The sequence below is a fragment of the Rhipicephalus microplus genome, chromosome 2 (genome assembly GCF_043290135.1).
Source record: "Rhipicephalus microplus isolate Deutch F79 chromosome 2, USDA_Rmic, whole genome shotgun sequence".
Taxonomy (NCBI): domain Eukaryota; kingdom Metazoa; phylum Arthropoda; class Arachnida; order Ixodida; family Ixodidae; genus Rhipicephalus; species Rhipicephalus microplus.
In genome coordinates, this window is record NC_134701.1 from 11,908,307 (window position 1) to 11,920,527 (window position 12,221).

Here is a 12,221-nt window from a genome sequence, read left to right on the forward strand (position 1 = left end):
CCATAGGGTCTCGAACGAACTTTGAACTGTATTAATGTTGTTTTTTTCTTATGACCAACCACAGACATTTTCCTTTTTTTTTGCACCTGCATATGCCCTGTGCACTATAAGTATCGTTTCTCCCTTTCTTTTTATTCCCTTATGGGCCCTGTTCACCTTGTGTATGAGCATCGAGTCGATGCTCTAATGGGAGGGGGAATAATGCCACCTAAAGTTGTGAGCCGGCAAGCCCTAGCGGGCCGAAAAGGGAAAAGAGAACAAAGAAGAAGTGTGTGTTAGCGCTTCGTTTAAAGATACACGCTCGTGTCTTTCTGCCCCTCTGTTCCTGTCTTGTCTTCACGGCTCTTGGTGCGTGACACTAGGAAGAATTTGCGACATACGCAAAAGTATGCATTAAAGTTGAATGTAAAATAATTTAACTGTGGAATCATTTAAAGATTGCTATTTAAAGCTGAAAATTGAAAACAAATTTTTATTTTGCTTGGCAGTTTCATAATTCAGGCGTTCAGTACCACCGAAATGTTTCCTCCGGTGTGTTTTTCAGGAAGCCAAATGATACTGTCTTCAAGCAGTGATGTTTTGAACAGTGAATTAGGTTTCCCATACTGGTTGATTAAGATGAGCAACTTTTTCGGCTCATCTTCTTCAAACATCCACGATTCTTTATTTAATTTGGAACCAATCGAGAGAATTTCTTTTTCACAAACTAGCTAGCTTAGAGGGAGGTGCCCAGCCCAGCCCGTGCATTGGCCACATCTATTGTGCTTGTTAACAGAGCATATTTTAGAGGCTGCTTATAACAAGTTATGACTCTCCAGAAACTTCTATTTTACTACTTAATTAGCCATGACCATTCTTTTTACAGCACACTTCTCACTACCAAAATGATTATGGCCCTGCATTTTCTAGTGTGACTGGTGTATTAGCTTGAGGCCAATGTGTTACTGTGCAAAGTAATAAAAGTGGCCTTTGTCAGTTGTGCATGCTCTGTGGTCGTTCCTGCCTGTTGCATGAATTACAAAGCAGTTTTTGGCTACTGATGCGGAAGGTGCAATCATGCAGTGCAATAATATTAACTCTCATTTTCACACGACACTCAACTGAAAAGGTATCGACTTTTATAGGATAATTGTGGCCTGCTCAACCTGTGAAGGTAGTTCACAAGCAGTTAGTTTTAGATATTTATTTAGCAGGAGTAGAACATAGTACATGGGTTTGGGAGCAGTACTGCGAGCAGGCATAAGTGCTTTTTGTTGAAGGCTTGGAGCAGCCAGAAGGGCCTTTTCGAGCAAGTTGAGAGCAGTGAGAACATTCAGAGCAGATGTAGCCCCATTACACAGCAGTTGTGAAGCAACATTTGTTGAATGCTCTTTTTCAAACACTCGGCTAAATTGTGCATGAACGTCATTATTGCGATAGAAATTATATGGAAACTCTGAACAGGTTCTTGCTGTTGCCGTCAAGTCCTGTATAAATTCCAAAACAATAACATACAGCCGCACATCGTACGTTCTATCCGCAGGTAAAATCGGGCGAGCGGGTGCGACGAACACATTTGAAGCAGACATAGAACAATCTGGCCCATCTCCGCCGCTCGGAGGGCGCATGCGATAACCTCTGATACTACCGCCCGGGAGGCCTGTAGCGTAAGCAGAGAAGAAGCACTTCACACATCTTGCAAGAGCATAAAAAAAACAAAAACAAACAAGGGAGGGGGAACAGCATCAACTATGAACTTCGCTTCTGAAAGCATGATCGCGATTGCTGGCACGCCCACTAGTTCAGCAGCCATCAGCGAGCGACTCACATACACTTTTACGTGCTGCACTCTCATCGCGAAAAGACTGTGATAAAAGTGTTTCTCTCCTTGAAGAGGCCGTAGTTTCGTACACCAGCGTTTTGTACAGTTACGCGAGATTGGATCCAAAAGAGTTATCTGACAGCCTCACTTCATATAACATTTCAACTTGTTGCTATCACATTCATTTCTTCACCCTAGTGGTGCCACTGTGCCGTTATCAACCGTCAATGCAAGACACTTCGCTTTGAGGCCACTTGTCGACGCTCGCTGATTCTTCTCGCCCAATGCGAGGAAAACAGTGTAACTGAATGCAGGCACAGCGCAACCTAGAAGTAGTTACTTCGTAACTACGGAAGCGAAAAAACAAGGACAGAAAAGAGCGCTGACTTTCAACAAAGATTTAATATCGGAGTGGTGTACATATATAGGCGAAAAATGAGAAAAATGGGCATGAGTAGAAGGGTGCAGGAACAACTAGTGCGATACAATGTCAGCAAAACTCTTGTCTCTTGTTGAATGGGCTGAAAAAACAAATACATATGTAACTTAAAAAAGATCGAGATACGCAATCTCCTTTTGCAACAGCGCAACCGATGGGCAACTTACACATTTACCGTCAAACTTGTTTATTTGATAAACTTAAATTATCTCACGCTTGGCCTGCGAGTAGTGCTTGCTTAATACCTCGCAACGCTCAAAAACTGGCACGCAGCCGCAGTCTCGGCAGTGGATTCCGAGGTGTCCTTGAACTATGTTGTGTACATTGTTATTCTGCTCTCTTAAACGGTCATTAAGGCACCTTCCGGTTTGCCCTATGTATACCATTCCGCACGAAAGCGGAATGAGATATACGTCACCAATAACACAAGGTACAAAGAGCGTTCTGTGTTTCACAGTGCATCTTCATTTAATAGCAGCTGGATTATTCACCAGCTTACAAAGCTTTGTAAGCTTTTCTGGTGCAAAAAAAATAACAGTGACACCAGCGCGTTTACCGATTTTTTTCAGCCAATGCTACACGTTATGCAGATAGGGAGCTGCAACATATTTCATGGGAACAGACGCGCTTTGAGGCTGAGATCGCCCTCCTTGATTTTTAATTTGCTTCAAAAGTTTTTCCACACCAGCAGAAATCAGGGCGCTCGAGTAACCAGCGCTTAAGAGGCGCTCTACCTGTGCTTTAAAACTGCATTGCATCGAGTGCGGGCAAGACCTTTTGAGAGCGTTTACCAGGCAACCTTTAATGATACCCCTTTTCACCAATTTTGAACGAGCTGAGTGGAAAGATAAAAGGGGTTTACCACTTCTCGGTGAAAACAGCCAGCACAAATGATTACTTCTAAGACAGAGTGTTGATCTAAGAACCTAATCAAATTTCCAGACGGTAACTCATGCGTAAGTTCAAGAGGATACAAGTGCTTCTTAACCAAATCTAGAAGACTAAGGACAACAACTTCAAAAACAGTATCCAAACAATCAATAAATACAATGAAATCATCAACAAACCTACAGACCTTCACAACGAGAGACAAGTCGAGATCTTTTTGAATGTGGCGATCCTTGTGCGCGAGAAAGATGTCACTCAGGACTGGTGCCGAACAGGAACCTATGCAAATGCTGCTTTTTTGAATAAAATGTTGCTCATTCCAAGATGCAACCGTTGACTTTAAATAAAATGAAAGCAATTCCAGAAAACCATGAACTGGCATACCTGACACATTCTGGAACTTTATCGACCCAAACGAATCAATGCATTCTTCTAAGAACTGGAGCAGTTCGTTATGTGGAAGTGAATATTATAGATCTTTCACGTCTATTGAGAAAGCCTTCAGTCCTTTGTCATTAGGCCTTAAAAGCTTGATAACCGTCTCACAGTCTTTTACCAGGAAAGGATCGTCAATAGTTAAATGGTTGAGCTGTTCTTTTAAAGGCAAGGCGACCTGTTTTTCCCAGGTCCCATTCTCAGAAACTATAACCTGTAGTGGGCAGTCAATCTTATGTGTCTTAGCGGTAAAAAAGATGTCAACACTTAGCTTCTTTGATTTGTCAATACATTTAGCAACTTTTTCTAGGCCGAGAGAGCTGCAAAGCCTTTTCGCTTTCAACTTAGCTTTTGCTATAGAAGAGTGGCTGGGTTTGAAAACAGAATTTATAGCCATGGTGACTTTGTCTTTAAACGAAATGGAAGGCAAAACAGCAAAGCCACCTTCTTTGTCCGATGGTAAAAGAGCGGGACCTGGCAAAAACAGGTCGCCTTGTTTTTAAAAGAACAGCTCAACCTTTTAACTATTGACGATCATTTCCTGGTAAAAGACTCTGAGGCAGTTATTAAGTTTTTAAGGTCTAATGACAAAGGACTGAAGGCTTTCTCAATAGACGTGAAAGATCTATATTATTCACTTCCACATAACGAATTGCTCCAGTGCTTAAAAGAATGCATTGATTCGTTTGGGTCGATAAACTTCCAGAATGCGTCAGGTATGCCAGTTCATGGTTTTCTGGAATTGCTTTCATTTTATTTAAAGTCAACGGTTGCATCTTGGAATGAGCAACATTTTATTCAAAAAAGCGGCATTTGCATAGGTTCCTGTTTGGCACCAGTCCTGAGTGACATCTTTCTCGCGCACAAGGATCGCCACATTCAAAAAGATCTCGACTTGTCTCTCGTTGTGAAGGTCTGTAGGTTTGTTGATGATTTCATTGTATTTATTGATTGTTTGGATACTGTTTTTGAAGTTGTTGTCCTTAGTCTTCTAGATTTGGTTAAGAAGCACTTGTATCCTCTTGAACTTACGCATGAGTTACCGTCTGAAATTTGATTAGGTTCTTAGACCTAACACTCTGTTTTAGAAGTAATCATTTGTGCTGGCTGTTTTCACCGAGAAGTGGTAAACCCCTTTTACCTTTCTACTCAGCTTATTCAAAATTGGTGAAAAGGGGTATCATTAAAAGTTGCCTGGTAAACGCTCTCAAGAGGTCATGCCCGCACTCGATGCAATGCAGTTTCAAAGCACAGGTAGAGCGCCTCTTAAGCGCTGGTTACTCGAGCACCCTCATTTCTGCTGTTGCGGAAAAACTTTTGAAGCAAATTAAAAATCAAGGAGGGCGATCTCAGCCTCAAAGCGCGTCTATTCCCATGAAATATGTTGCAGTTCCGTATCTGCATAACGTGTCGCATCGGCTGAACAAAATCGGTAAGCGCGCTGGTGTCACTTATTTTTTCCGCGTCAAAAAAGCTTACAAAGCTTTGTAAGCTGGTGAATAATCCAGCTGCTATTAAAGGAAGATGCACTGTGAAACACAGAACGCGCTTTGTACCTTGTGTTATTGGTGTCATATATCTCATTCCGCTTTCGTGCGGAATGGTATACATAGGGCAAACCGGAAGGTGCCTTATCGACCGTTTAGGAGAGCACAATAACAATGTACACAACGTAGTTCAAGGACACCTCGGAATCCACTGCCGAGACTGCGGCTGCGTGCCAGTTTTTGAGCGTTGCGAGGTATTAAACAAGCACTACTCGCAGGCCAAGCGTGAGATAATTTAAGCTTATCAAATAAACAAGTTTGACGGTAAATGTGTAAGTTGCCCATCGGTTGCGTTGTTGCAAAAGGAGATTGCGTATCTCGATCTTTTTTAAGTTACATATGTATTTGCTTTTTCAGCCCATTCAACAAGAGACAAGAGTTTTGCTGACATTGTATCGCACTAGTTGTTCCTGCACCCTTCTACGCATGCCCATTTTTCTCATTTTTCGCCTATATATGTACACCACTCCGATATTAAATCTTTGTTGAAAGTCAGCGCTCTTTTCTGTCCTTGTTTTTTCGCTTCCATAGTTACGAAGTAACTACTTTTAGGTTGCGCTGTTCCTGCATTCAGTTATATCCTACCAACTTTCCCAAGCATCCACGCTTCATGAAAACAGTGTCCTCATTGAGGGTGTTGTCGAAGTTAATGGTAGATGCGTTGTTTGGTGTGTTGGCTTCAATTTCGCCAGGTAAATTGGCGAGACTGCATCGCTCCGTGGTGATTACCAGTGGCTGCTTTTCCGAAATTTCATAAGGGCTATGAACTATTCCTAGGAAGGGCTTGAATTCGCTCATTTGAGTTGACCGGCTATTACAACAGGTAAAAAAGGTAATTATATTGATTTATATGATTACTGCTGCAAATATTGTTTGTATGCATCTGAAGATGCCTTCTGCCACAGGAAGGCAATGCCGCAAGTAGCACGCAAATGCCTCCTTTCTGTAATTTTAAAGAAAATCTGACAAATTTCTTGGAACCCCCTGTATGCCCCACAAAGTGGACAGAGGGACAACCACTGTAGCTCAATGGGTGGAGCACTGGAGCATAATTGGAAGGTCGGTCACAGGTGCATTCCCTGCTGGCAGCAAGTTACCTTTTCATCCACTTTAGTTTCTATACAGTTATGTCCCAACTACTACCAAGAACGTCTCCTTCACTTTTTTGTGCTTTAGTTTTCATTAATACTGCGCCTCAGAAATAAAAACACAGCCATAAAATTCCTCTTCTTTGAGTTTAGGAGAACTCAAAAAGAGGAATTCTTTTTTTCTTTTTTTAAGTCAGGAAGGACAAATCAGGTTCAAATCCGGAAGCAAGCCCAAGATAAAAGACGTCCTGAAATTCCTTTCAAACCCGTAGGGATACACAAGATTAGCTTTGTGATAATGTATTCATGGAATCACCCTCACGTCCTGCATCTCAGGTACTTTTGGAGGGATAGGCAGCCTGATTATCCCAAGCTTGCCCTGCCTGGAAAGAAGATATAGGCAGTTCTGGCAGGATGTGTCATGCAGTAACACTATTGAAACCCCAATCACTGCACACCTAGTTATTCCTACACAGTTGTGGATATAGTGGCTGCCATTTGCTCAAGTTCCACTTTGATATGTTTAATAAAATGCTAGATTATCAGAAAGCAATATCTTGTCTCCGCAGAACATATCAAGCTGGAAAGAGCTGCTGTTGGGCTGAACCACGCACACTCAGGCAGTCCTTCGGCAAAGTCGGTGGGGGGCCCAGGATGGGTTCAGGCTTGAAAATGTGGCCCGCACACGGAAGGGGCTGGGAGCATTAATGTAAGTCTTGCGCGATTGAACAAACAACGATGTTCTCATGAAAACCAGGCTCTCAACTAGTGAATTGGTTTTAAGACTTCAGCAATAATCTTTGTAAACAAAAACTCAACCTGACATGGTAAACAATCACTCAGTGGCAAAGGAACGGGAAGTTGGCTGGAAATTGGTTTGGAGGCAAAGAGGATAGGCCTTTTGTGAGGAAATTGGAGACATGGGATGTTGTCGGGGAGATATAGATAAGATGCATTATTAACTAAGTCAGAGAAATCTGGCCTCCTTAAATGTCTTAAAATGGAGAATGTTTACGACCAGCACCATAAATTTTCAAAATGTTGTCTAAACATTAACTGAATTTCATCATTTTTGCAGTACAAAAATAAAACAGACAGTATCAGACTGTTCCCAATTCGCTTTGAGAATAAACTTGATGTTCTGTGTTTTACGAGGTTTTGGCTGACTCCAAAAGACAGCCCACCACAGTCTGTGAGATTTGTTCACAGTGGCACTGTTCTGACCTGTATTATGGGCAGTGAAATCAGTATGGAGGTTAGAGGCACCCCTGATGAAAACATTATTAACGACCTTTATCACACCTCATATCGAATGCCTTTCATTGTGTGTGCAAATTGTAATAGCTGCAGCTGTTTATCGATCTCTCACAGGTTTAAATTTTTCACTTCTGTAAAAAAGCTACTGCGCGAACTCCAATTTCATGCAAAGTCCATTCCTTATCATGAGCAATGTAAATGTTGACACGTTCAGCAGAGATGAGCAGCTGAAGGCTTTTCCACACCCATTCGCTTGACTCTAGCATCGTCTTACCAACCACAGTGCTACATGGCTCAATTTCAGTATAACACATGCTTTATGAAACGCCACACTATCATAAAATGAGCTCAAATTTACTTAACGAACTTTATCGTACACTGAAAACCACAAACTAAAGCTTCTCTTATGTAACAGGGGACCCTGACATACATACAGCCTTTTTTACAATAAGCATACCTACATTTGATGTACGCGTTCCATCCGACAGAAGAACGAAAATTCACAAACCCCAGATTACCCAACGTTTGTACAAAACACTAAAACATAACAATGCACCACACATTTGTACACAAACGTGATGCTGGCCTGCTTAGCAAATACAGATATTACTTAAATAAATTAAACACCAATCAAGAAAGCCAGGACCTGCTACTACTAAACCATTTTTATTAGAATACTTAATGAAAGCTTTGTAATGCAGTTAAAGATTTTTTGAACTTAAAAGTTAAGACATTTTATTAGCATTGCAGCTTTCTCCCAATGGTACACAGGACATGGAAGGTTTCACAGAAATAAAAGAATACATTACTAAAGTCTATTTTCAAAGAAACCTTAGTTCCAAAACTTTTCATGTATGTACACATAAACATGAAAGCTTGGTACACTCTATTAGTTTATTCCCGACAAGAGGTCGGAAAAATAATTCAGTGAAAATCGAAAGAGTTTTGGAAGGAAAGAATGTGCCTTACTCATTAGATATGCAGAAGCTCTGGCATACCAACTGACAGGAGAACACCAGCAGTAAAACCTATCTTCAAAAATGACAATAAGCAGCACATTAAGCAAGATGGAAAACTGTGCTAGTTGGTGAAGATCACAGAGGAAGAATAGACAGGAGGGAAAACTTGGCTCCTTTCTGCACCACGATTATGTCAACCCTAAAAGCGGTCGCAAATGTCGTGACAGCGCCACCTACAGAACTGCGGCCGAACTGCCGCCCCGGAGTAGATGTGAGAGCCCGCTCTTGTGGTCTGCTTGCATGCTTGTGCTCACTGCTCAGTGTATCAGTACATAGCTCATATACACTCGCCAAACGAGATGACACAATGTTACGACGTGTTCTCACTAAGCTATCCAGAGAGCCTTCGGAGAGAGACCACACCACAATGGCTTCACGAAGCTGTCTACAAGCGCTAAACAGGTTCGCTTCCATTCTTCCCCCTTCGGATGAGAGGGTAGATATATTATTTATGGGAACATAGCGTACAATACGCGCTAATAAAAAAAAACATGCCGCAGAGCCTTCTGTATATTAAAGAATGAAAAATTTGAAACTAGAAGATTTTCTTATATGTCTGTGCTCTTCCGAGAGTTTCTACTATGCTGGAACTTAGTGAGAACCATTCATTCATGCCAAGCTATAATAACCAAACACGTAAATCTGATAATCACACTATTTTCGCAATGTAGCTTACCTGGAAGTTTGGAGGTTGGTAATATGTTCTACGAGGACTTCTGACTCAATCAATCAATCAGTTTTATTGTGTATCATACATATAATGGCTGGTTATTATTATACAGGTAGGACCCCAGAGCCTAGTCAAGGCAGTTGCAGGGGTCCGTTTTTTAATAGTAGTAGGTACTGCTGAGCTACCAACAGATGGTAAGTACATACAAGTGCAACGAAATACAATACATATAATTGATACATAGCAATGCAAAAATATATATAAATACAAAGAAATCAGAATAATATTCATGTATTACTGTTGTGAGTTTTGTAGGTGATCGCGAACACGTTGTTTATACAAATGAAATGATGTGGATGCTGTGATGGTACAAGGTAAAGTGTTCCAGAGTTTTGATGCAATATAATGCACTCATGACAACTATCCTCTACCTTCGATCATTTGGTGCTACTTTTATCTGTAATTTTAGTGGTATTCCGGCCAGTTCTTGGCTTATTATCTGGGTATGAGTAAGCAAAGCCTCCGTTCAAAAACATAACATGTCGCATCAGAAAGCCACAAGAACTTTGCCTGGTCACGGTTGTCTGGAAATTCAAACCTTGCATAGTGTTGCGCCTGCCGACCGTTTTGCTGTGCAAATGATTTTCCCAGGCGTAGCCATTTCCTTTCCATTGTCGATCTCCTCTTCATATAGCCCTCTCCCATTTTCGCTGCCATGCTTGGTCGAACGGAGCGTTAAAATTTAGAATTTTTTTTTTTATGCAGAATTGATTCACAGCTCGAAGCAAGCGGCAGTTTCCGCATTTCTGTTGAATCAGCTGTTGCCGTATGCTCAAACGTGCTTCTGAAATGTCTGTCTTTCTTTCTCACGCAGCACTTCTGTATGATGCTGTTATATTGAAGCATGAGCAAAATATATTCTTAAGCTACACAATGAGTTATTTGAGACATGTGCCTAGCTATGATTACAGATCGTCTGCGTTTTTAATTCTACCGCTTACTTCCTTTCCTTGTCTGAAGGACACTTGATCCAACATATATAAATAAAAATGCTGGCCCTAAGATGCTATACTTCATTTTGTTTCAGCAAACTGTGCTGGTGAAAAACTTTTATAGCTGCATTCAGTAGCATGGTGGAATCGGCGAGTAACAGATGTAGCACACGACACTGAGGTTTTACTCGCGCGCCGTCGGAAAAAGCAGGCTCGTGCGCTCTCCTCTTGCGGCAGAAAACAAATAGTTCTGTGCGTTGCCGCAAGTATCGCTGCGTGCAGTTTCGCCAACCTACTCTCTTAGGATGACATTATCGCGGCGCACGCACGCGTTGGCGCCGCTCCAGAGTCCCCCCCCCCCCTTCCCCTATTACCACCCCCTACCCGGGTATAGACTAGAAGTAGACACGGTACAAGTCTATGTTCAGGTGTTGCGGGCTGTAAGCCACGATAAAGCAGCACATCTTGAGCTGTCCGTTTAAACACCATGCTAACTTCTGGAGCATATAATACCTAACTGCATTAGTGAGTTCTATTCAAGAACAATATATCATACAATCAGCATGGCAAGAGAAAAGGATTTTCTACACACACTCAATTAGTAACTACTGTACACAATTCATTGAGGTAATTACAGAAGGTGATAAATTCAGCTGAGCAGGTTGATGCAGTTTTCATGGACTTTGCAAAAGCCTTTGACAAGGTTTCCCCCGAAAAGCTACTCCACAATCTTGCTGTCACTCTGAGTAATGCCAGAACTGTTGCTAGGCTTTCTGCAAGTCTCTCAGACTAACAAAAAATATCTTTAAGAAAACCATGCCTCTTAGAGGCTCCGCATTGACTTCGGCACTACACAGGGTTTGGCAATCGGGCCATCTTGGTTTCTTGTTTATATTCAGAATGTTCCAATGAAACTTTATGCCAATAGTCATGTGATATACTCAAATAGAAAGTGGCAGTGTCTAGCTATGGCTAGATGACGCCTTTAAAAAAAAATTGCTAACATAGTGTAGTAATTGGCAAATGGCTATCAACATTGAAGAAAGTTTTTCGTGAAAATTTCGTGAAAGTATAGTAAGCTGCACTTTCAGTATTCTGCACACAATGTCTAGCTCTCTATGATTGAGCACCTCTTGGTGTCTGGATATATCTCAGATGCAAGAAACACATCAACAGTGGGCTGGTCAAAAGCTTTCCTTCCTCAGGTAGGCTTTCAGGCTGACGACCCTTAGGTTTGTGTTTTTGCATTTAATTTGTGTAGTTTACGTAATTAGGTTACGCTTCCATAATTTCATATGTCAAAATGGCATTATAAAGTAAAAGGTATTCAAAAGTGGGATAGCACAGCACGTCGATGACAGCCATGCTAGACAGGGCCAACCCTCCAACCTTGACCAAAAGAAACCTGTTTTTTTTTTTTCTGGATCAAAATTTCTTTTCAGCTAACCACTATAGCGTAGATATTTCCTAGCTTATTGGCTCTTCAACAAGTCATGCTGCAAGACAATGGGATGCACTAACAATACACTTATTCATTTCCAGTAAATTATAAATGACTATTTTTTTGGCTGGATGGCCCGTCTCATGAAAATAAATTAGCCTTCAGTAAAAAAGAATCTACCGACAGCCTACTTAAGCCCAATAACCAACTTTGTGACACTAAACTGATGTTAACTGTTCAGGACACTGTGTCAGAATGCATAAGGATTCAAGAATTTATAGGTGTGTGGTTTAATGACAATATGTTGTGGAATACACACATAAACAACCACCTCTCAAAAATCAGTAGAGTACTTTATCTAATATTCAAATTATTGCAACTAATTACTTTATATCTAATGAAAGAGATATAGCCTGATAATTTTTATTTTTGTTTATTGCATTGCACACCAGTTTAAAACAACAGGACTACGATTTACAACTAGATACACTGCAAAAGGAAGTGCTTAGGCAATTTGAGAATCATTTTGGGGAGCCAAAATGCTTACCAACTAATGCTTTGTTCATTAAGCACTATTCACTAAATATGAGTAAACTATATGATCATAAACTCTTGGCAGGACTTGGCACATTGAAAACAGGACA

At 41.1% G+C, this 12,221-nt stretch overlaps 2 protein-coding genes across 5 annotated transcripts in view; one reads left to right on the plus strand and one right to left on the minus strand.

Moving 5' to 3' along the window:
- The window catches only part of l(2)k09913 (transmembrane protein 53-like lethal (2) k09913), a 120,780-nt gene that overhangs the window by 104,140 nt on the left and 4,419 nt on the right, over window positions 1–12,221 (minus strand). The window lies entirely within an intron of this gene.
- LOC142795790 (uncharacterized) overlaps window positions 1–12,221 on the plus strand; it is a 243,637-nt gene that overhangs the window by 76,265 nt on the left and 155,151 nt on the right. For 2 of the 4 annotated variants that reach the window (XR_012893331.1, XM_075886136.1), the window contains one exon: window positions 6,768–7,349. The exons of 1 other annotated variant lie outside the window; for it this stretch is intronic. Coding sequence is in view for 2 of the 3 variants with exons in the window: in XM_075886136.1 (XP_075742251.1) it covers window positions 6,768–6,803 (36 nt within the window). In the remaining variant the exon portion in view is untranslated. Of the gene's footprint in view, window positions 1–6,767; window positions 7,350–12,221 lie in introns of those variants that run through there. One more of the 4 variants, XM_075886131.1, reaches the window with a different exon arrangement.